The following is a 23,347-nucleotide window of genomic DNA, read 5'->3' on the forward strand; positions in this document are numbered from 1 at the left end:
AAAAAAAGTTAAATAATCTTTATATGCTAAGTGCACAAAGAGCCGAGCAAGTGACGCTCTATCTTTAGCAAGTGTGGACTAGCGACTTTTTAACATGGACTCTAAGTACTGACAACTACTGTACCAAATCCACGGGCTCCAGAGATGGTCACACTACCCCCACACTAACAAATTACCAAATTATGTCTCGTGTCCCAGCACCCCATTAAGGAGGAAAAAGGGTGTTACGGGACTTGCATCTGAAAAAGGAAAAAATAGGCAGCTTTTCTGTGTAGGTTTTGGGAAAACAAAGCTTCACCATACGTGATACTGTTACAGCAGAAAACCACGCAGCACATTTTTGGAGTCTCACTCCTCTTCACCCAAAGGGAGACTGCCTTGCCACTCTATCCTCTATTGTGATGCGCCCTCCTAAGGATGTCGCTGCGTTAGCCCAGTGGTGACAGAAAAAGGGGCGGGGCACGGGGTTACTCTACCCAGGGAAGGAGGGATGAGGGTATCGCCTTCATCCCTTGGGGAAGGGCCTCGGGACTCCCAACCCAAAAACAGCACCGCCGAAAATCCAAATCCCTTCCTTGCCTCTCCGAATCATGGGCCAGCTGCCGGAGCCCAGAACCCCACCCACGGTCTCCCAGCAGGGTCTGAGACACCCAGACCACCGCCACGGCAGCCCCGCGCTCAAGCCCAGATTCGCCCTCCGCCCCCTTCCTCTTTCGCCCAGCCCAGCCCAGCCTCCGGCGCCGCCCCCACCGAGTTCCCCAGGTGAGTCCAGTCACCCTCGAACCTGCAGTCCCTCTTGAGTGTCCAGGGAGGACCTAGGCGAAGGCGGGGGGCCAGCGACACCTCCGCTTCCTCCTCAACTGGGTCCCTCCGGAGGTGTCTGTGGCAGCGGCCACTCAGGCGGCTGCGGCCAGCAGAGCCGCCGGGGCAGGTTACAGGCCGGCTCCTAAGCCTCTTCTCGCGAGAGCCTGGAGTCCGAAGAGGCGAGGCTAGCGGTGTTCTCGCGAGGCTCAGCGCCCGGGAGTGGGCGGGGCGCCGAGGGTGAGGGTGAAAGAGGGAGCGGCCGCTTGCGGTGGGCGTTCTGCCTAGGGGCTGGGGTGGCAGAGTGCGGGGCCGGCCCTCACAGACGTCAGACCCGGATCCTCGACGATCCTCGTGTCTGAGAGGCCCAAACCTCTGAATCCCACGTTTTTCCTTCGACTTCCTGTTACCGTTAGAAAAAAACGGACAGCGTCTCCTGCCCAGAGTTAGAGAAATAGCTCTGGGACCCCGAGTGCTCTGGGAAGACGTTTCCCTTAATTGAGCAAACTCCGAAATGGCCTTAGCGAGCTCACCTGGCGGCTATTCACCCACCTGGGTTCACGAAAGGCGGTCGTCGTGAGGCCCACCCTCTATGCCTCGGTATCTGCAGCTGTTTGTTTTTAAAAGCTGGCTTGGCGGGAACCGGGTGCCAGCTGAAACTCCTCCTTCACTTGAGCCGCCTATCACACGTCGGGAGGAACCTGGGTCGCATGTTGCTCCTGTGGCCAGAAGGTCGCCAGTTAATAAGAGTTTCAGTCATCCAACTTCTCTGAGCCTACCATGTGCCAAACGCTGGACGATCCTCACGGGGGTTGGGGGGAGGAGTGACTAAAAGACGCGGTCTCGGCGCTGGAAGCCCAGACCGCGGGGGCCAGACCCGCCCGATAAATGGAAACCCACTGTGCTGTGATAAAAGCCGGGTTGCTCGCAATGAGCTACGGGAGCAGCAGACAGGGAGTAACCGGCTCTGCCTGGCATGTTGAGGAAGCCTCCACCAGGGAGAGACATTTGAGCTGAATCTTGAAGGATGAGTACGAGTTCTTCCCCGGTTTTGAGAAGAGTGGGAGGGGCGTTGCAAACAGAGAAAGCAAAGAGGAAGAGGACCTGGTTTGTGTAATTTGGAATGAAAACGGATCTTGCGGAAAGAACTTTGTTGAAAAACTTGTAATCATTGTTTAGTTCGGAAGAGAAAAAACTCCCAGGCCCCCATGCGTGATAACCAAAGTGTTGTCCGAACCAAGGTTTATGCTAAGGAGATGAATTGTGCTGCACGGTACCGGAAAGTGAATATCCTCTTCCTCATCTAGGTACACTCACACATCAGAGACCTAAAGGGAAACAGGTTATTGTCCTAGTGTGCCCAATTGTTACTGCCAACATTCTGTTAAATTGGAAATTCCCAGTACTCTTTGAGGACTGCTAAGTAGAGCGATTTAACAAATGTTGCAATACAGGGAATCTCATGGAGAAACTCCAGAAACATCCTCAGGCAACAACACAACAAAAACCTCACCAATTTTGATTTATTATCAAAATGTTCTGCTGTAAGCGAAGATCAAGGGAGGTGATTCTGTAGTCCAAGTTAGGTTTAGAGAGGTCTGTCAAACAGGAATCATTTCCCTGTATCAAAATAGAAGCTATAATTTCCTACAGAAAGTCTCTGATATTCTATAGAGTTTCCACCAATCTTCCTTCAAAAAACATCTTCATTTTTAATATATATATTTATATATACAATAGTGTCATTTGGCTCACTCTATCCTCCCTACAAATAAGCCCAATACTTAATAGCAAAACAAACAAAAAGTAGTTTTAACCCTGCTATGGGCCAATCAGGTGTCCTCCTCAGCATAATTCACAAGTTCTAGTCCAAGTTCCAGAAATTCTACAGGAGGAATTATGTCAGCAAAGATTTTAGATGAAATTTGGAAACTTTGTTCCATACTGGAATCAGGCCAAAACATTTTACCTTACTTTGAGGGACCTGTAGTCCATCTTATTCTGTTATTCCAAGGAAGGAAGGAAGGAAGGAAGGAAGGAAGGAAGGAGGGAGGGAGGGAGGGAGGGAGAAGCAAGGAAGTCTGAAAATCTAATAAAACTATCACCATCATTTGCTTAAAAAAATTAACCTATCAAATATTAACTTGGGGAGCATTGGTAGCATTGTTGCATCCACACGACTCCTGAAACAGAATGCTACGGGCACCAGTGACAGTCACAACAAAGTTTATTACAATGAGAGGCAAGGCTGACTGATCGGAACCAACACTCTTGACAAGAGTGCAGCCCCGAACAGCCGGGGTACAGAGTTTTTATAACCTATCACATCGTTTTATCATCACCTGGGAACAGAACAAAGAAACAGGTTCCAGGTGAGTTAGAAACAGTTGCCTAATGAGGTGTTTACTTTAGACTTTCTGCCTCTAAGTTGCAACCAGTGGATCTCCTTGACCCTGCCTCTGACGCTCTTTCTTTGAACTTTTGTTTCCTTAATTGGTGAAGCCTAATTTACAAGGGTATGAGGCGTAGTTTACCAGAGCAAAGCAAGGCTGTTATCTCTTAACCTTCAGTGTCAACACAAAGCTGTTATTTTTCAAGCTAAGCATTAGCCCTACACTACATTTAACCCTTACAGCATCTATATGTCTAGTAGGTAACACCATTGATTCAAATCATCACAAACTGCTTACACCATCATTTGTAAATGCTAGCTGACTAACCCCTAATGTCAATCTTCTACAATATTAATCACAATACGCACCAAAAAGATCAATACAAATAAAGAGTTTTATACAGAAGCAATGAATAAATTCCTTTGGTTGTATTGTTGCACCTTGTAATATGGTAAGACAAGATTGTTTCACAGCAGAGGATAAGATAGTTAGCGCCTGGAGGGCTCAGTCGGTTAAGCATCTAACTCTTGATTTCAGCTCACATCATGATTCGTGGTTAGTGAGTTCGAGCCCCCCCAACCCCCCCACCTCCCCCCCCCCCACATTAGCATGGAGCCTGCTTGGGAGTCTTTCTCTCCCAGGGTCACTCTGCCCCTCCTTCATTCGCACAGTCTCCAATAAGTAAACTTAAAAAAAAAAAAAAAAAAGACTTCTAGTTAAATACTTGCTCAGCAAATTAATAAGCCACAGAACCAGAATCCTGTTTAACTTTAAAGCCTGGGATTTCTTGTTACTAGAAGGTTTGAGCACTGTCACCTAACAGCAGAAACAGGAAAATTACACTAACACCAAAAGAACTCTATTCAGCAAACATATTTATAGATTAAGACCCTGTATAAGAATACTAGGGGAAGTACAGGCCTTATGAATATACAGGTTCTAGGATGGGAAAAGATAAGATTCAGTAAGCAGAAAGGGAGAGGCTAAGGCTTGAAGGTCCTGGGTGGGGAAAACACATATTTTAAAACAATGCTGGGGAGCATCTGACCACTAGCAAACGCCTGAGGGCGCAAGGTTCCTCTTAAGAATGTAACAAACACCACCTACCCGCCCCCCTCAGGTTTCCCTCAGGAATTTGACAAAAGACCTAACTAAAAATAAGTAGTAGACCATAAAACATATGACCCCAAAGGAACAGTTTGGCCGTAGAACACCTCCATACAATGGAAACGAGCCAATCAAAAAGGAATGACTAGGCATTTAGAGTTATTTAGCCAATAAGGGTAAAGCCTGAGAAGGGACAAGGGGGAAAGAGAGGGGCTGATCAAAACCTTATAGAACAGAGTTTTATAAGTTTGCCTACAGTTTCTGGCATTCACTTTTTTTTTTTTAATATCTGAAATTTATTGTCAAATTGGTTTCCATACATGGCATTCACTTTTGAATGAAGAGAGCATTCATACAATTCTTTCTTTCTGATCTTATGCTCTAATAAACTTTTGCCTGCTGCTCATTTTATTTTGTGTCCACCTCTTCATCAATGCAGCGAGACAATGAATCCCAGGTATTAAGTTAAAAAAAAAAAAAAAAACAAAAAACCTCCCAAAACATTTCTACTGACTTAAATGAGATGTGTAAGTAACAAATAAAAGGAAAGCAAGCCGGGTGGTAAGGAGATAATGTGCTGTGAGAAATCAGAGATAGGAAAGATTACTTCTAATTGAAGAGATGAAGAAAGTGCAGGAAAGGGGGAAGATGGATGTTTGATTTGGGGCCTTGAAGAACAGATAGGATCCATGCATGAAAAGATAATAGGAAAAAACAGCTGTTTTTGTTTTGTTTTGTTTTTGTTTTTGTTTTTGTTTTAAGTAAACTCTATGCCCAACATGGTGCTTGAACTCACAACCCAGTGATCGGATCACATGCTCTACCAACTGAGCCAGCCAGGTGTCCCTGGAAAGGACATTCTTATGGAGAGATCAACAAAGGCATATTAATGGCTAAGCTATGTATCCTTTAGGAGCAATAATGACCCATTTAAAAGATGAATAGGACACAACGTGAGAAAAGTAAAATGGAATGGAGACATAATAATGGCCTGGAATGTAGGGTTAAAGTAGAGGTCTGCAAACTTTCTGTAACTTGTTAGCTTGCAATAAGGGTAAAATCTCAGACCTTTCACAGCTTTTGACAATTCCTATTAGGCTTTGTTTTGTAGAGATTGACATAGTGATCTAAAAATTTACATAGAAATGCAAAAGTCCTAGAACACGAATTTAAAAAAAAAGAGAACAGGGGCGCCTGGGTTGCGCAGTCGATTAAGTGTCCAACCTCGGCTCAGGTCATAATTTCACACAGTTCATGAGTTCGAGCCCCACATCAGACTCTGTGCTGACCGAGAGGAGCCTGGAGCCTACTTAGAGTTCTGTGTCTCCCTCTCCTTCTGCCCCTCCCCTGCTCATGCTGTCTCTCTCTCTCAAAAATGAATAAACATAAAAAAAGAGAGAGATAAAGAGAACCAAGTTGGAGAACTTACACGTCAAGATTTCAAAACTTATTACAAAACTACAGGAATCAAGATGGTGTGGTGTTGGCACAGAGCTAAGCATATGGCTTAATGGAGTAAGTTGTGAATCCAGAAATAAGCCTTTACATTTATGGTCAGTTGATTTCTAGCAAATGTACCAAGATAATTCAATGAGGAAAGGATAATCTTTTCAAAAAAACAAACAAGCAAACAAAAGACCCTTAAGTCCTTACCTCACATCATACACAAAAATATTAATCTTAAATGGATCATAGGCCTAAATATAAAAACTAAAACTAAATTTGATAGGGGCACCTGGGTGACTCAGTCAGCAGAGCATCTGACTCTTGATTTCATCTCAGTCATGAGCTCATGGTTCATGAGTTCAAGCCCTACATAGGGCTCTGCGCTGGTGGTGTGGAGCCTGCTTGGGATTCTCTCTCCCTCCCTCTTTCTCTGACCACCACCCCACCCCCCCATGCTCACATGCTTTCTCTCTCACTCTCTCTCAAAATAAATAAATAAACTTTTTAAAAAACTATAAATTTGATAAAAGAAATCAAAGGAAAAAATCTGCATGGTGTTGGGTTAGACAAAGAAGTCCTAGACATGATAGCAAAAGACAAGTCATTTTAAAAAAATTGACAAATTTAATTATTACATTTAAAGTGACAAGTTTAATCAATAAAAGTGAAAATTCTTGAGCTTCAAAAGACACCATTAAAAGAGTGAAAAGACAAACCACAGACTGAAAGGAAATGTTTGAAATCATAATAAGGTGTATCCATAGTACATAAAGAACTCTTATAACTTAAGACAATCCAATTAAAAAACAGCAAAGGACTTACACAGACCTGTCTATGATGATATACAAATAGTTAATACACACAGGAAAAGATGCTCAGTGCCATTAGTCATTTAGTAAATGTAAATTAAAACTACAATGAGATAAATTACAACTGCACACTCACTCGAATGGCTATAATGAAAAATCAGATAATGACTGTGTGAAGATAGGGATAAACTTGAACCATCATAGATTGCTGATGTGAGCATAAATCGCAATCATTTTGGAAAACAGTAGCTTTTTAAAGTTAGATATAAATTTACCATACTATCCAGCAACTCCTAGTGATGAAGTTTCGGGGTAATGGGAGGTTCGTGGGGTCCAGAGCTGACGGCCAAGAAAGAGTTCTTGAAGATATCTTTGGTGCAAAAAGATGACTTTATTAATGCATGGGAACAGGATCCATGGGCAGGAATTGCTGTGCTGTGTGAGGGGTGACCATCTTATGGAGTCAGGGGAGATAAAGTCAAGAGGGAGTTTCCAAAAAGACTTTCACATGCTAAAGACTTACTGGAGGCCGACTATTGTCAAGCTAAGATTGTTTTCCCATTAGCAAAGCATTAACATTGAGACAGTAGGGAGTTCCTGGACTTTAGGCTGTTGATGGGATTGCCTTTTTCTGCTAAACTGGTGGAGACTCCTATCAGTTTAACCATTTGTTTTTTGTCCTTTCTTGTTTTGGGATAGCCGGGAGTGTCCAAGGAATATCACACATGTCCCACCTGGGGGGAGAGTGCTAGCTTGTGTTTTGCCCTCAGCCTGCCTCACGCTCCCTCATCACCAGGAATCTACCCAAAAGAAACAAAAAAATATATATCCACACAAAAACCTACGTGTGCTGCTCATAGCAACATTATCCTCAGTAGCCAAAAACTAAAAATAATCGACTGGTGAATAGATAAATGTGGCACATTCATACAATGGAGCGCTCTTCGGCAATAAAAAGGAATGGCTTACTGATATGTACTACAACATAGATAAATCTCGAAACCTGTAGGCCGAGTGAAAAGAAGTCAGATGCAAAAGACTACAAATTGTGTAAGTCATTTAGATGAAATGTCCAGAAAAGGCAAACTTAGAAAGACACGAAGCTGATCCATGGTTGTGGGAGTTTCGAGTGGGAGCAAGAATTGACTGCAAGTGGGCTCAAGGAAATTTACTGGAGTGATGGTAATCTTCTAAAACGGTATATGGATGATAGTTGCACGATTCTATAAATACTAAATAACACTGCTTTCAGAAGGTGAATTTTATGTAAGTTATACCTCAATAAAGCTGTAAAAAGGGGGAAAAAGGACTTTAATCCTATGGATCGGATACCTCAATTATTTCTTTGGATCCACATGAACCCAAACTTGCAGAGGTGGGAATTTTCCTGCTTGTAACCTGAAAGCCATTTCATTTTTCAATGCCATCCATGGTTTCCATGCATGCACCTCCATAAATATATCTACCTCAGAACCTCTTTATCCACTTTTCTGTCCTGGGATCCTAAGAGAGGGTGAGAACATAGAACCCATGAAGATCTGTGCCAAGGAGCTACAGACGTTGCAATTTGGCCATCATCCTCTCAAGGAGATGTGATCTCAGTCCAAAAAGAAGAACAGACAGAAACTGTTAGATCATACGCTCCTGAGCTTTTCTAATAGTACCAGGAGTTTATATGTTTGTTTTGCTGAAAAGGAAGCTTTAGGATAAGAACTGCAAAAGTAAATCACTGATTTTAAAACCTGACTATTCTAAATGCTGGGCTTTGCTTGGGATGAAGTTGAACTAGACCAAACAGACCCACTGTTTAGGGGCAGGTTGTTTCTTCTCCAACACGTCCTGGGTCCACTTCCATGAACTGCTGCTTCCAAATGGAAACAAGAACTTGTTTCTATCGAGTTCTGCACAGACTAGGTTGGATACTTACAGGCCCAATCCCTGAAGACTTGGGAAGGAAGGTTTGTGGTGTATGGGCCACAGGAGGAGGAGAATGATAGGGGTAAAGACATTTAGAGACACACATTATCCAAGGATTAAGTTAAGCAGTGAGAGGAAGTCAGAGGAGAGGGACTTGTGGGACCCCATCTGATACTGACCTTTCAGGGACTGAAAGTTCATTCAAAGAACGCAATAAAACATTTTTTCTCTACTCAGAAATAATAAATAAATAAGTAAATAAGTAAACCTATGCTTACATGAGAACTTAAAATGTGATTTTTAAAATTATCTACAAAGCTATGGGAAAATAATTGTTTAATAGATGGTGTTTGTTGTTTGTTTTGTTTGCTTGTTTGTTTTTACAGAGAGAGAGAGAGAGAGAGAGAGAGCATGAGTGGGGAAGAGGGGCAGAGGGAGAGAAAGAATCCCACGACCCTGGGATCATGACGTGAGTCGAAATCAAGAGTTGGATGTTCAACTGACTGAGCCACGCAGGCACACTGATAGATGGTATTTAGAACACTAACTGTCCATATAAAAAATAATAAACTTCCAATATAATATTTTGTCCTACACAAAATTAGACTCCAAAACAATAAATACTTAAAGTGAAAGGTAAAACACTAAAGTAGTTATAAGAGATAATTTGTGACCTAGGGTTGGGGAAAGACTTCTTCAGTAAGACTCTCCAAACACAGAAGCACCTGGGTGGTTCAGTAGGTTAAGCATCTGACTCTTGATTTAGGCTCAGGTCATGATCTCACAGTCATGAGATTGAGCCCCACTTCGGGTTCCATGCTCAGTGTGGAAGCCCGCTTTGGGATTCTCTCTCCCTCTCCCTCTGCCCCTCCCCCATATAAAAAATAAAAAACAAAAATAAAACCAATAAGGAATTCATATGAGAATATGCAAAGAACTCAGAATTAACAGGGCCAAAAAATCAATTAAAAATTGGCAAAGGATATTAAGGAAAAAAAAAAAAACAGCTCATGGACTCAGAAGACCAAGTGGTCAGTTCGTAGAGAGAAGTTCAATCTCACTAGTATTCAGAGATAGGTGAATTAAAACAATGGGCTACCACTTACCATCAATGTGACACAACTTTTCATAAATGTGCATACTTTCAATTGTAGGTGGAAATAGACAGAAATGCCTAGTTCTGCTGGTGGGAATAGAAACCGTACATGTGATTCAGAGTCTTGCAAAGTTTGTTTATGTATCAGGATTCTACCCCTGAGTAAACATCCAGGGAAATTCTTACACAGTTCCATCAGGAGACATATTTAAGAATACTCGTTGAGGCTGGACACTACCAGGGAGCTGGAGGCACCATCCACACCACCTTCTACTGCTTATTCTTGTATTAGATAGTAAGCTGGAAATTGAAAAACTGCATTCTCCAGACACCTCTGCTGCTAAGGTTCTAGAAGAGGTTTAGGTTCAGCCAATCATATGCACTCCTGGGAGAAGGGGCAGGCATAAGTAAGGTGATTCTGCCACTTTTCCCTTTCTGCTGGCAAGCCCTGTTGTGGAAGGGGTTGATTTTACTGTGTTAGTGTTACCAGATTCTAGCAACAAGGCCCAATAGATGTCAAGAAGCAAAGGGCTTGCCATCTTTTTTTGCTGCGGTTGGTCATGGCAGGTACAGTTTGTTTCTGAACAGCAATAGGAAGCAGCTGCCTCCTGATCAGGGCAGTCCAGGATAATATCAGTCAGTTGCTGAGATGAGAAGACAGAACAACTCTCTTGGTGACTTTGTGAGTTTTTCCTCCAAGTTTAACATAGAGTCTGTTTTCATCAGCATTCTCAATGATTTTGTAATGAATCCCTTTCTATAAACTAACGGAAGTAGCTTCTCTTCTCTGCATTTCAACCAAAGCCTGATTGATTCCACCAGGATGCCAGACATTTGTTAATATTCTTGTACATCTTGCAAAATTTACTTGCCATTTCAGTCCCATCTCCATTGTTCCCTACATCAAGAAGATCTGTTCCCTTCTCTGTGTATCATTGTGTTTTGCATTTCACCTATAACACTGTAATTACTTGCTTACATCTCTGTTTTCTTTAGAACACAAACTGTTTGAGGCCAGTATGGGATCTTAGTCCTCAGGGATATAAAGCATATTTTTTTTAAATTATTTATTTATTTTTATTAGTAATATCTACACCTAGCATCGGGCTTGAACTCACACCCCCAAGATCAAGAGTAGTGTGTTCTATTGACTGAGCCAGCCAGGCACCCCCACAAGGCACATTTTAAATGCACATGTAGACACTGTATTGGACAAGACAGAATATAGAACATTTCCATCATCACAGAAAGTTCTGTTGCACAGCATTGATCTAAGTAGAACCAGGGTCTGTATTTTATACTTCTGGAGTGTCTTGTATTTTTCTTTCAGAGTGTTTATCAAAATTAATAGTGAATTAATATCTGTCTTGCATACTAAATTGTAGGCCTCATTAAGATAGAAACTGTGTCCATTTTGTTTACCAGTTTATGCCCAGTGTCTAATCTATTACATGACAAATAAAGGATACTAAATTGATATTTGTTAAATGACAAATGAATGAAATCATGTCCTAATAAGTACAAACATTGTATTCATTATTTTTAAATTTTTTTAATGTTTATTATTTATTTTTGAGAGACACAGAGAGACAGAGCACGAGTGGGGTAGGGGCAGAGAGAGAGGGAGACACAGAATCGAAGCAGGCTCTAGGCTCTGAGCTGTCAGCACAGAGCCTGATGTGGGGCTTGAACCAACAAACCATGAGATCATGACCTGAGCCAAAGTCGGACACTTAAGTGATTGAGCCAGTCAGGTGCCCCCAAAAGTTCTGTTCTTTACAATTTGGGGTCCAGTCTAGAAATATGATCAGTGGGTTTGTGTGTAGACAAATGTTTTCTCAAGTTTCAGACTACTTTTTTGCCTTTCCTTGCAAGGCATTTAATTTCCTGAAATGAAGAGAGCAATAGTATCTAGCTAGTAAGGATTCCAGGACCTAGTATTTTGGTAATATTAAAAAGATGATGTCCAAAATATGGGACTGTAAGACACATAATTAAAAAAACATTTTGCATTATTCTTCCTACTCATGACCAATTTAAACACGTTGGTATTAGTCATAACCCCAGAAAGTGTTCTTAAAATTTTTTTAATGTTTATTTATTTATTTTGAGAGAAAGAGACAGGTAGCATGAGCAGAGGAGAGACAAAGAGAGACACACAAATCCAAAGCAGGCTCCAGGCTCTAAGCTGTCAGCACAGAGCCCAACGCGGAGCTTGAACCCACGAACTGTGAGATCATGACCTGAGCCATGGTCGGACGCTTAACCGACTGAGCTTTCAGGTGCCCTGAAAACATTCTTATAACAAATGAGAACTCTTTAACTTCATTTATTTAAAATTATGATCATTAAATTTTTATTTTGCAGTGTACGATGGAAGAGAGGTTACAAAGTGCAATTTTATTCTTTTATAAATTATGCAATAACATACTTTAAAAAGAATAAACAACAGAAATGGAATAATTAAAAGAGGCCTTACATGAATAAAAGTAGAATCAAAACAATCAATTAGAATTTCAGCTATCGTGGCTAGCCATGGATTAGACGTAAATATTGGCATTTGGTGATCTCCAAAGCTTGAGAATGTTAGCAGCATGTAATTTTGTTGCCCTATCCTGTGTATAGCAGTGCTCTGCTCTGTCTTCACTGGGATTTAGCTTTGATTAACACATCCACATCAGCTTTGTCTACTTCTCCAAGACTTTTTTGATGGTTCTCAGCCGGGACATTGTCTTCCTTTTTTCGGGGCCTCTGGGAACCACTATCTCTGTGAGCTATTGGAGCTCCGAGGGCGACAAAGTTGTGTACATCCTGTAGTTTCCTCCGCAGCCATTCTACCCTCTCCACGGAGCTCAGATGCTTGCCCAGGTTATGCATAAACTGTATTTCACTCACAGACCTCTTCCTGGAGGGAACAGCAATGGGAAGGACCACTCCATTAGCTCCCCCCTTCCCAATCATAAAGCCAACATTAAAAATCCAGCTCCCATGCCCACACCATGCAGAACAGCTTAACGATACTTACTTAACAGGTTTCCCATCCGATTTTGCAAGAAAGCAAATTGCAAACATGACAACCATGACCTTAACCATGTCTTTCGCAGACATCATCTTCACTAAAAGGAAAAGGAAAATGGAAGTGTTTAAAGATATTTTTAATGTGTTAAACTGTACAATCAAATTTGTAGTAGTTGCCTTTACAGCCATGCAACTGCACAAAGTGTTACAGAAATCCCAAGTAATTGAATTGGTTTTCATGAAAGACTTTGACAATCAGTCTCTTTTATTTTATAGATACGTTAGTATATATTGTATACACACAAAATTTGACTCTGAAATTAGTCAGATTAGTTCTCCTCTCTTAAGTATCTTTTAAGAGTTTTGTACAATTTTTAATATATGAATTTAAGCCACATGAGAACTGAAAAGGCTTACTTTTTAGAATTTCCTCCCACGTTTTATGTTGCTTATGATTAAGTGCTTATAATTTGCTTGAAAATGGCTAATTCTCTTAATTAGGTAACTTGCTAACACTATTTACTAAGCAAGTTTCTTTTCTCATAAGTCAACTTCATTCCAGGCACTACAATAATAGTCATAAATATCAAACAAATAGGCTCTGATTTAGAGATTTTTAATGAATTAATGCACACTTCTATCATTAAAAAGAATGTGCCAAAGTATTTTAAAATTATCTAATCCATCATCTAATCATTAATTAATTGTTTATGGAGTTAGAGCCTTGGCTCCATATGGAATGCTTGTCTATCTTATTTGACTTATTTTATTAACAATCTTGTTTGAGTATAATTTTTAGCACTTTCCTCTTTTGCCCATAAAGCTTTTCATCTCAGAATAGAACAGTCTTACCTTAATCTGCATTTCAATAATTGCAAAGCCTATTATTACAGAAGTGCTTTTTCTTAACGCTTAATGTTCTCCATTTTAACATACGCAGAATGGCTATGTGCTCATATTTTTAAAGGGAAACGGCATCATTTAGAAGTAGCATAAGAAAAATTATAATCCACATTTATTTTTACTCTGCAATATAAGACTACTGATGGAGCAACAAATGAATATTCTTCAGTGTTGGTTTATGTTAGAAACAGGCACTGTAGCTACAGCATTGGGATTTGGTCCTAGCTTTGTCACATCCACCTAGTGACTTAAGACTCCTTGGCTTCCTTGTTCTTTTATTATTATTATTATTATTATTTTAAGTTTGTTTGTTTATTTTGAGAGAAAGAAAGAGAGAGCAGGAAGGACAGAGAGAGGAAGGGAGAGAGAGAATCTTAAGCTCTGCACTGTCAGTGCAGAGCCCAACACGGGGCTCAATCTCACAAACTGAGATCATGACCTAAGCCAAAATCAAGAGTCAGATGCTTAACGGACTGAGCCACCCAGGTGCCCCAGCTTCCTTATTCTTAATAGAGAGAAGAGCTTCTTACAAGAATGTCATGAAAAAGCTTAAAAAAGACAGTTGTAAAACACCCTTAAAATTCACATACAGTTTTCAGAATAGCAATTTTGAAAAGGCTTTATGTAAACGGAATAAATATCCAGGAGTAAAACTGAATTTCTCCAACTGTAACACAGATTGAGCTCTCCACGAGTCATAAAACAAACCATCTAGATAAGGATATTCTGCATTAAAATGAATTTTAACACAACACAAATTTGTATCGGCTATTTAAATCAGAATTACTCATTCCTCACTAGGCTGTTTTATTTCAAAATTTCAGTAAGATAACCATTAGAGCATATCATGCCAAATTTTAATTATTTTCTGTGTAATTTCAGATGAGTTTAGAAAAACAAAGCATCTCAAAAGACTTTAATCACAAAAATGTATGATTCAAGAGCATTTTAGCAGCATAAATTTCTTTTATATTAACCATAATTCAAACTCTCCCTTAATAATTTACCTTGAACAAGCAGCATATTTGCAGAAAATAGCACACATCACATAATTACTTCATAATGACAAAAAACCTCAAATGAAATTTAAAAGAAAATATAAATATTACTCACCACACAAGGTTGTGACAAGATCTTTCAGGTGTCTTGACAGCTGATACTTTCTCAAAGTTGAGTGAACTGGTGAAAGCTGATGAATTAGACTGTAGAGACCCTCAAGTGTGACTTTTATATATAGGTCTTCCACTCACCAAAAGAAGCTTTTTTGTTGTCACAGATAATGTCACTCCCCATTCTCTGGATAGTAACGATAGGTTCAAAGCCACACACACACCCCCATTGGGCGGTGCCCATTCCTCTTAAATTTTAAATAATTAGATATTAAAAGGAAAACAGTGTGGGGCGGGGAAAAGGGTTTATGAAAAGATTTCTAACAAATATTGAAGTGTAATTGTGACGGGATTAATGAATTTATAAGAAAGACTGATTTCAAAGGTTTATGGTAGAGCTATTATTTGAAAGTAAAATCTGAAAATAAGTGTATTTGTTATAACATATAGTGTTATATATAACAATATATATAGTGTTATAACACTATTGGTATAATTATTGTGAGGGTTGTAAAGAATCACATTATATTGTTCTTAATTTGGAATCCATTTTCAACCAATCCATATTATTCCTATTTCAAAAAAAAAAAAAATAGACATACTGCTTTTCTTAAAGGAAGTGTTAAAAATATTTTGAGAAAATGCACCTTGTAATTAATTTTAAAGCTTCAAGTGTGAAATTATCTTAAAATTCATTTCACTTAAATTTCATTTATGCATTTTAATTTGCACAGAAAACATTTGATAAGCACTAACTATATGCCAGACTTTATATGTATTATCCCATTTAGTCTTCGCAGCAATCCCTTAAAGTAAATGCTGATATTAGCCCAGCTTTCACATGAGGAAACTGGGTTTGGAAAGTGGAGAAGATGGAATTCAACAAAGGTCTTTATGACTCCAGAGCCATTTTGATTCTTACTACCTCAGTTTCGCCCTAGAAATGAAACCCTTCTTTGCATTCCAGTCTTTAATTTGCCTAGCCTTTTGCAGCCTTTTTGCCCAGGGGTTGGGTCTTGATTCTCAGGTTCCCCCCGTTGGTGACTAAGGGCCTACTCCAAAATCTAATAGAGGCATAGTACTGCCACCTGTCTGATTTCAAATATTGGTACAGTCTGGTCTCAGTTCAAAACCCCTTGAATGCCCTGGGTATATCCAGGGCTCATTTAGGCAGCTTGACTCCCACCTAAAGTCCCAGAACTGGATTGTTTTTCTTAGCTATGGTCCTATCCAGGCTTCATATTATCCCCTTTCTTGCTAACCATTGCCAAGGTTCAACTCTACCTCAAGTGCAAGCCAGTCCAAGTTTGGACAGTACCTATACAGAGTCTAGAATGAGATATATGCATGAGTCCTGCTCTGGGAAATCCTCTTTACTGGGCAAGTCTTACCTGGAGTGTATGTCCAGACTCCATTTTGGAAGTGCTAGAGACAAAATGCAACATGGCTAGAGGATTGAACCGGGTTGCTAAAAATGTTGGAAAACATGACAAATGGGAAGCAGTTGAATGAAATTGGAAAAGTCTGGAAAAGACGTGGGGGTGACTATATAGATGTTTTTAATTTTTTATGGGGCTATCACACAGAAGAAGAAATGTTTTCTGTGGTTTAAGGAAGGAAAGACGGAGTTTAATGGTTAAAGATTACAAGAAGGCAGATTTGAGCTCAACTTGGATATTTTAATTATTAAAATAAAGAATCAAGTACCTTCTTAAGTAGTGAGTTCCCCCATCACTGCAAGAGTTCAAGTAGAAGCTACATGAGGATTTTTTAAGGAGACTATAGAGATTCCTATGTAGCAGATGGTTGAACCATGAAACCAGACCATAAAAATCTATTACTTTGGTTTTTTGAAGACCTCTTCTCATGCAAAGTATCCATGTGATGTTTGTTTATCATTTTTTTTTGTTATACACTGTTGAGGGGAAGGAGAATTGGAAATGCGAATGATTTTATAAACACATTTTCACTGTTATTATAATGCCATGTTTAACATTTTAAATTTGTAGATTTTTCCACTTCTTCAGGGAAGTTTGACATCATTGACAGCCTTCCAGGAGTGATGCAGTTAGTACTTTCACTTTGTTCTTCCTATTGCAATTAAATAAGAATAAATTGTCTCATTGAAGACAACCATATTACTAAATTACTTTTTCTTACAAATTAAGCAAACCGTTTAGACAATGTTCACTTGTTTAAAAAATGCCTTGAGGATCTACCATCAGCTAGGAGCTATGTTGAGCACTAGATGATTGAGATATGATCTCTGCCCTCAAATTTAACACATAATTACCATATAATATAATAGGTTATAATAGAGATGTGAACAAAGGCTTATAAAAATGCAGATAAGGAAGTAACTAAATTTCCATAGAGTTGATGGGAGCTATTTTACTGAGAAGCTGAAATATTCTCAAGGATGACGGAGTTTTCCACCAGAGAAGGTGAAAAAGAACAGAGAGAACAGCATATGCAAAAACATGGAGGCCATGAAGACTGAATATATGCAAGTGGGAGGAGAGGGGGAGATGAGCGATGATCCCATAGAAGGAGCTTAGGTACAAGTTGTAGAAGGTATTTGTGTGTATGACAAGAAGTTTTATCTTGCAGTCCTTTCTAAATTCATGCATGTATTAGTAATATTTTTGTGTCTCTCAGATTTTTTAAAGGACTATCTGACCTTCCCACAGAGAAGAGATATTGCTGCCAGGACTTGGCACATTGTTTATCTGAACCATCAGGGTCTGGAACCACAGTCACTTGATAGAAGGACATTATTTAAGAAATAAGAGGGCTAGGGGCTATGTGGGCACAAGAGGCTGATGTCACATTGACAGAAAAGCTGAGCACAGCTTTTTGCTTTGAAAAGCTCAGCCTTTCTTAGGACTCTCAAGTTCTCCAAAACTGGGATCAGACAACATACTGTATTCCTCACATTTGGGAAAAATAAAAGAGCCATGTGTTTTCTCTTGCATTATGGGAGGTTTAATTTTAGACAGATACTTTTTCCTTCTGTTTGAGCAATAGGAATTAGTAAGACTTTGGGGACTTGGCATGAAGAAGAAACTTCCAGGGCTAGGAAATCAGCCACAGTTCTCCTAATTCCAGACGGATGAGACGGTATCTGAAAAGTTGACTTACTCTTTTGCTTTAAGCTGCTCTATGGGATATTGAGCTACTGAGTTCTTTTTAAAAATTTTTATTATTGAAATAAGTTGACATATAGTGTTATATTAGTTTTGGGTGCCCAAAAGAGTGATTGGACCAATTCTATACATTATGTAGTACTTACCACACTAAGTATAGTCACCATCTGTCACCATACAATGTTATTAGAATGTTACTGACTATATGCTCTATGCTTTACTTTTCATCTCCATGACTTATTTATTTTAGAACTGGAAGTATGTATTTCTTAATCCCCTTTCACCTATGTCACCCATTCCCCCCCTCTGGCATTTGCCAGTTTATTTATTCTCTGCATTTATGAGTCCATTTCTGCTTATTAATTTGTTCTGTTTTTTAGGTTCCACATATAAGTGAAATCATATGGTATTTGTCTTTCTCTGACTTATTTCACCTAGCATAATATCTACTAGGTCCACCCATGTTGTCGCAAACAGCCAGATCTCATTCTTTCCTTAAGCCAAATAATATTCCATTGTGTGTATGCACATGGTGGTGGTGGTGGTGGTGGTGGTGTGTGTGTGTGTGTGTGTACCACATCTCCTTTATTCATTTATCTATCGATGAACAATTAGGTTGCTTCCATATCATGGCCACTGTAAATAATGCTGCAATAAACATAGGGTTGCAAATATCTTTTTGAATTAGTGTTTTCATTTTCTTTAAATACCCAGTAATGGAATTACTGGGTTGTATGGTATTTTTATTTTTAATTTTTTAAGGAACTTCCCTGCTATTTTCCACAGTTGCTGCACCAACTTACATTCCCACCAACAGTGTATGAGGATTTCATTTTTCTACATCTTCACCAACGCTTGTTATTTCTTGTCTTTTTGATTTTAGTTATTCTGACTGGTGTTAAGTGATATCTCATTGTGGTTTGATTTGCATTTCCCTGATGATTAGTGGTGCTGAGCATCTTTTCATGTGTCTTTTGGTCATCTGAATGCCTTCTTTGGAAAAATGTCTATTCAGATCCTCTGCCCATTTTTAATTGGGTTATTTGTGGTTTTTTTTGGTGTTGAGTTGTATACTTTTTTTTTTTATTTCTTAAAAAATGTTTGATTTCTTTTTGAGAGAGACAGAGTATGAGTGGGGGAGGGGCAGAGAGAGAGAGGGAGACACAGAATCTGAAGAAGGCTCCAGGCTCTGAGCTGTCAGCACAGAGGCCGACATGGGGCCTGAACCCACAAATGGTGACATCATGACCTGAGCTTAAGTTGGATGCTTAACCAGTTAAGTCACTCATATGCCCCTTGTATAGGTTCTTTATACATTTTGAATGTTAATTCCCTATCAGGTATATCATTTACAAATATCTTCTCCCAAAAATGCCTTTTTATTTTGTTGATGGTTTCCATTGTTGTGCAGAAGGTTTTTTATTTTGGTGTTATCCCAATAATTCATTTCTACTTTTGCTTCCCTTGCCTCAAGAGACATATACAAAAATATGTTGCTAAGGTTGATGGTCAAGAGATTACTGCCTATGTTTTCTTTTAGTTTTATGGTTTCAGGTCTCATATTTAGGCCTTTTTTTTTTTTTTTTTTTTTTTTTTTTTTTTAAGTTAGAGCATCTTAACTTTTCAGATCCCAGTTTCCACATCTCAAAGTAGAATATTTTCTTCCCTCCTCTGAGTTATGGGCTTTCAGATATGAGCTATTATATGTAAAAGTGTTTTGCGTGTAATTGACATTCAAAAAATGCATGTCTTCTTTGGGACATGAAACTAACTCTGAAGGGAAAGTGTTCCTTGCCTTTCCCCTCAGATGGGTCCACCTTACTCCAGGAGTCCCCATTAATAAACATGGAGAATATTGAGCTCCTGGGCCCAATTTGCTCTCTGCCTCCAAGATCTGCCAGCCCGGTCCTATGAAGTGCAAAGAATTTAGAGGCAGTAGGCAGCTATGATGTTCATAAAATCCACTCTGAATCTGTTAATAGCACAAGGAATTGTAGTAAAATTTAAACTAAGACTAATCATATCTTTGCATTGTTGGGAACAAAATGTGTTGAATGTGATTGGAGAGTGGACTCCTACACAAGTTAACAAACTAATAGGTGGCCTCAGAAGCTACCTTCTTCTTACATCCACCTGGCAATACTGTGCAGTGGAAACACTCAGGACCTGACTATGGAAGATGAGAGCAAAGATCATAGCTCTAGCACTTATTAGTTGCAAAACCCAGGATGAAAACTTTAATTTCCACACAAAAATAAACATAAGCTACCCCACAGAGTATCACAAGGATCGCATAGAATAATGTAGATGAGGCACTTTGTCAACTACATACGAGGTCTTGATTAAAAACAAATTTAGCAATAATAACGTTGTTTTCATGAATCCTGTTAAAGTTATATAATTCTAACTTGGAGCTTTCTGTGTCCTTTCTAAGCTTCATGAAGGACATTTCAAGCATTGCAGAGCTTCTCTAAAGGCTACACCTAGAATGCTATTGACATTGCCTTTCAACAAGGAAGAAAATCTTCCATATGGTCAAACTCAACAAACTGTCCTGAAGAACGCTCTAGTGGGTGCAAAGAGAAGCATGAAGATGAGATTCTGTATTTTCCCTGCATGGAAATTCTCTAGATGTTTAGGGCACCAATAAAGTGTAAAAAAGCCACTATGAAACTTCATTCCAAGCATATTCATGTGGTTGGGTCGCTTATGAAATCAACTAGAGGGAAGATCGTAGTGGAAAGAGCAGTAGATTTGGAGTCAGAAGACCTGAGTTCAGATCGTGGCATTACTAGGATTGTCAGATTCAGCAAATAAAAACACTAGACATCAGTTAATAATAATAAATTGTACACTTAAAGTTTTATTAAGAGGATAGATCTCTTGTGAAATTGTCTTTTCAGAAAAAAGAATTTAAAAAATGCCACAGGACACCCTGTTATATTTGAACTATTTCTAGTTATCTATGCGTATGTACACAGAAATAAAAGAAAAATAGTGTATGGAACATACTTCTACTAAAAAATTATTTGTGTTTATCTAAAATAAATTATAAGTATCTAATTTACATACCTCTTTTTAAAATTATATTTCCCTGAATATTGACTTTTTCTTAGTATTTCCTGTTTTGCAGAGTTTTTTAAAATGTTTTATTTATTTATTTTGAGAGAGAACAAGAGAAAGAACGAGCAAAGGAGGGGCAGAAAGAGGGTGAGAGAGAACCCCAAGCAAACTACATGCTGTCAGCACAGAGCTCAATGCAGGCTCAATCTCACAAATTGTGAGATCATGACCTGGGCCAAAATCAGGAGTTGGACGCTTAACCGACTGAGCCACCAAGGCATCCTTGCAGAATTTTTAAGTAAAGTTTCTTGCAGTTACAGTTTATGTTCCAATTACATTGTAGCATGGCTTCTACATCCAAATTATTTTGTCCTTTTTTGCACTGAACATACATTCATGAGAAAACATGCTCAACATTATGACATGAGCTGGTACCCTGAACATGTACTGAAATAAAATCAACAACTCTGTAAACTGTTCTTCAATTTGATTACTTGCAACATATAATCTCATCTTTCATGGCAGGAACTGATTTTCCATTCTTCAGGATTACATCTCATCTCTTGATCAATGACTCTTAAAATTGTTGTCCATTGACAAAAAGAAGCATATTGTCATCAATTTTGATTCCCTTCTTTGTCACTACATATAACAATTTCACTTGTTCCCTAATGGATGAGTATTTAGGAATATCTATGTAAAACAATGAAGTTCTTCAAGGGGGGAAATCCATTTGAAAAACAGATATGACAAGTGCCGTAATCATTGTCCACTTTGAGATGGAATTTCTTTTCCTGTTCATGAGCAACATTGTCCCTTTAAGAACAGGCACTTAGGGGTGCCTGGGTGGCTCAGTCGGTTAAGCAACTGACTTCAGCTCAGGTCATGATCTTGCCTTCCTGAGTTCGAGCTCCATGTTGGGCTCTGTGCTGACAGCTCAGAGCCTGGAGCTTGCTTCAGATTCTGTGTCTCCCTCTCTCTCTTCCTGCCTCTCCCCTGCTCACACTCTGTCTCTCTCTCTCTCAGAAATAAACATTAAAAAAAAAAAAAGAATAGGCTCTTAAGGGAATATATTTCTCAATTCTTTAATCTATTCAATAAGTCCCTTTAAGCAATGGAGAACTTTAATAACACTGTTTACTCTTCTTTCAATTTGCATAATCTTACTATTAAAGAATACTGAAGACTAAAGAAATACTGAAATACTGAATACTGAAGACATGAACAAGAAATAAGTAGGCTTCACTCAATGGAGTGTTTTAAGTGTCAGCAAGAACTTGGGGAAACTTTTCTTCAGAAAGTATGATTTCAACACATCAAATAAACCAAGGGTTCTCTGTCTTTGTTTAATAGAATCAATGGTTTTTTAAATATGAGACAATTAAATAATACGGAATGCCAACAGAACTAAAAATAATTTAATTGTTGGGGCGCCTGGGTGACGCAGTCGGTTAAGCGTCCGACTTCAGCCAGGTCACGATCTCGCGGTCCGTGAGTTCAAGCCCCGCATCAGGCTCTGGGCTGATGGCTCGGAGCCTGGAGCCTGTTTCCGATTCTGTGTCTCCCTCTCTCTCTGCCCCTCCCCCATTCATACTCTGTGTCTCTCTGTCCCAAAAATAAATAAAAAATGTTGAAAAAAAAATTTAAAAAAAAATAATTTAATTGTTTAGTTTGACCAGAATAAATACTGAAGGTTAGATGGTCATCTCTGTCCCAATCATGATCCTGTGGCCTGCTGTCCATTTAGCAGGGGCTATGGATAGAGGCAGCTTTCCTTAAAATGAACTCTGGGTAAGGCAGGCAATAACATACATCTTTATCTTACAGAGTCAACTTATGCATCAAAGTATTTGCTTTAAAAAATGTTTGCAACAGGAAGCATAACTCCCCATTCCTTAAGTGTGGAATGACTTCTTCCAAAGAATACAGTATAGAAAGGAGGAGGGGTGCCTGGGTGGCTCAGCTGGTTAAGCATCCACCTCTTGATTTCTGCTCACGTCATGATCTCATGGTTCATGGGATGGAGCCCCACATCAGGCTCTGCACTGACAGCACAGAGCCTGCTTGGGATACTCTCTCTCTGCCCCTCCCTCGTTCACACACACACTCTCTCTAAATAAATAAATAAATAAACTAAAAAAAAAAAAAGGTAGAAAAAAAGCAGCTCTATAGTAGAGAACCTGAAGAACACTACCTTTGACCAGGTGATCAAGGTCAACATCAATAGTGTAAGTCATGTTGACAGAATGTACCCTTGATACTATGCGATGAAAATGGCATTTTACCTCTGTGATTTTGCTCCCCAAACCTCATATCCCTAGTCTAATCATGAGAAAAACATGAAGCAAATTCTAATTGAGGGGCATCCTACAGTATACCTGACCAGCACTCCTCAAAACTGGTAAGTCATCAAAACAAGGAAAGTCTATGGGGCGCCTGGGTGGCGCAGTCGGTTTAGCGTCTGACTTCAGCCAGGTCACGATCTCGCGGTCCGTGAGTTTGAGCCCCTCTTGGGGCTCTGGGCTGATGGCTCAGAGCC

At 39.4% G+C, this 23,347-nt stretch overlaps 3 protein-coding genes across 8 annotated transcripts in view; 1 reads left to right on the forward strand and 2 right to left on the reverse strand.

Moving 5' to 3' along the window:
- The window catches only part of BTBD10 (BTB domain containing 10), an 88,363-nt gene extending 86,747 nt beyond the window's left edge, over positions 1-1,616 (reverse strand). Inside the window, exon 1 of one of the 5 annotated variants that reach the window (XM_047876926.1) lies at positions 1,354-1,616. The gene's annotated coding sequence lies outside the window, so the exon portion shown is untranslated. Of the gene's footprint in view, positions 1-750; positions 1,086-1,353 lie in introns of those variants that run through there. The other 4 variants (XM_047876928.1, XM_047876925.1, XM_047876929.1 and 1 more) reach the window with 4 other exon arrangements.
- LOC125176087 (atherin-like) lies at positions 463-20,282 on the forward strand. The gene is made up of 2 exons (XM_047876933.1): positions 463-762; positions 20,180-20,282. Exons 1-2 carry the CDS (start codon positions 491-493, stop codon positions 20,217-20,219), a joined length of 312 nt encoding a protein of 103 aa, XP_047732889.1. The 5' UTR covers positions 463-490; the 3' UTR covers positions 20,220-20,282.
- PTH (parathyroid hormone) lies at positions 11,902-15,030 on the reverse strand. 2 transcript variants are annotated; one of them, XM_047876932.1, is made up of 3 exons: positions 14,604-15,030; positions 12,595-12,685; positions 11,902-12,474 (listed from the first exon to the last, which is right to left on the reverse strand). In XM_047876932.1, exons 2-3 carry the CDS (start codon positions 12,678-12,680, stop codon positions 12,213-12,215), a joined length of 348 nt encoding a protein of 115 aa, XP_047732888.1. In that variant the 5' UTR covers positions 12,681-12,685; positions 14,604-15,030; the 3' UTR covers positions 11,902-12,212. The 2 variants fall into 2 exon arrangements, with proteins under 2 accessions (XP_047732888.1, XP_047732887.1); XM_047876931.1 differs by lacking the exon at positions 14,604-15,030 and having other exon boundaries at positions 12,595-13,291.
- Positions 20,283-23,347: the final 3,065 nt, after the last annotated feature.

The sequence above is a fragment of the Prionailurus viverrinus genome, chromosome D1 (assembly GCF_022837055.1).
Source record: "Prionailurus viverrinus isolate Anna chromosome D1, UM_Priviv_1.0, whole genome shotgun sequence".
NCBI classification, from domain to species: Eukaryota; Metazoa; Chordata; class Mammalia; order Carnivora; family Felidae; genus Prionailurus; species Prionailurus viverrinus.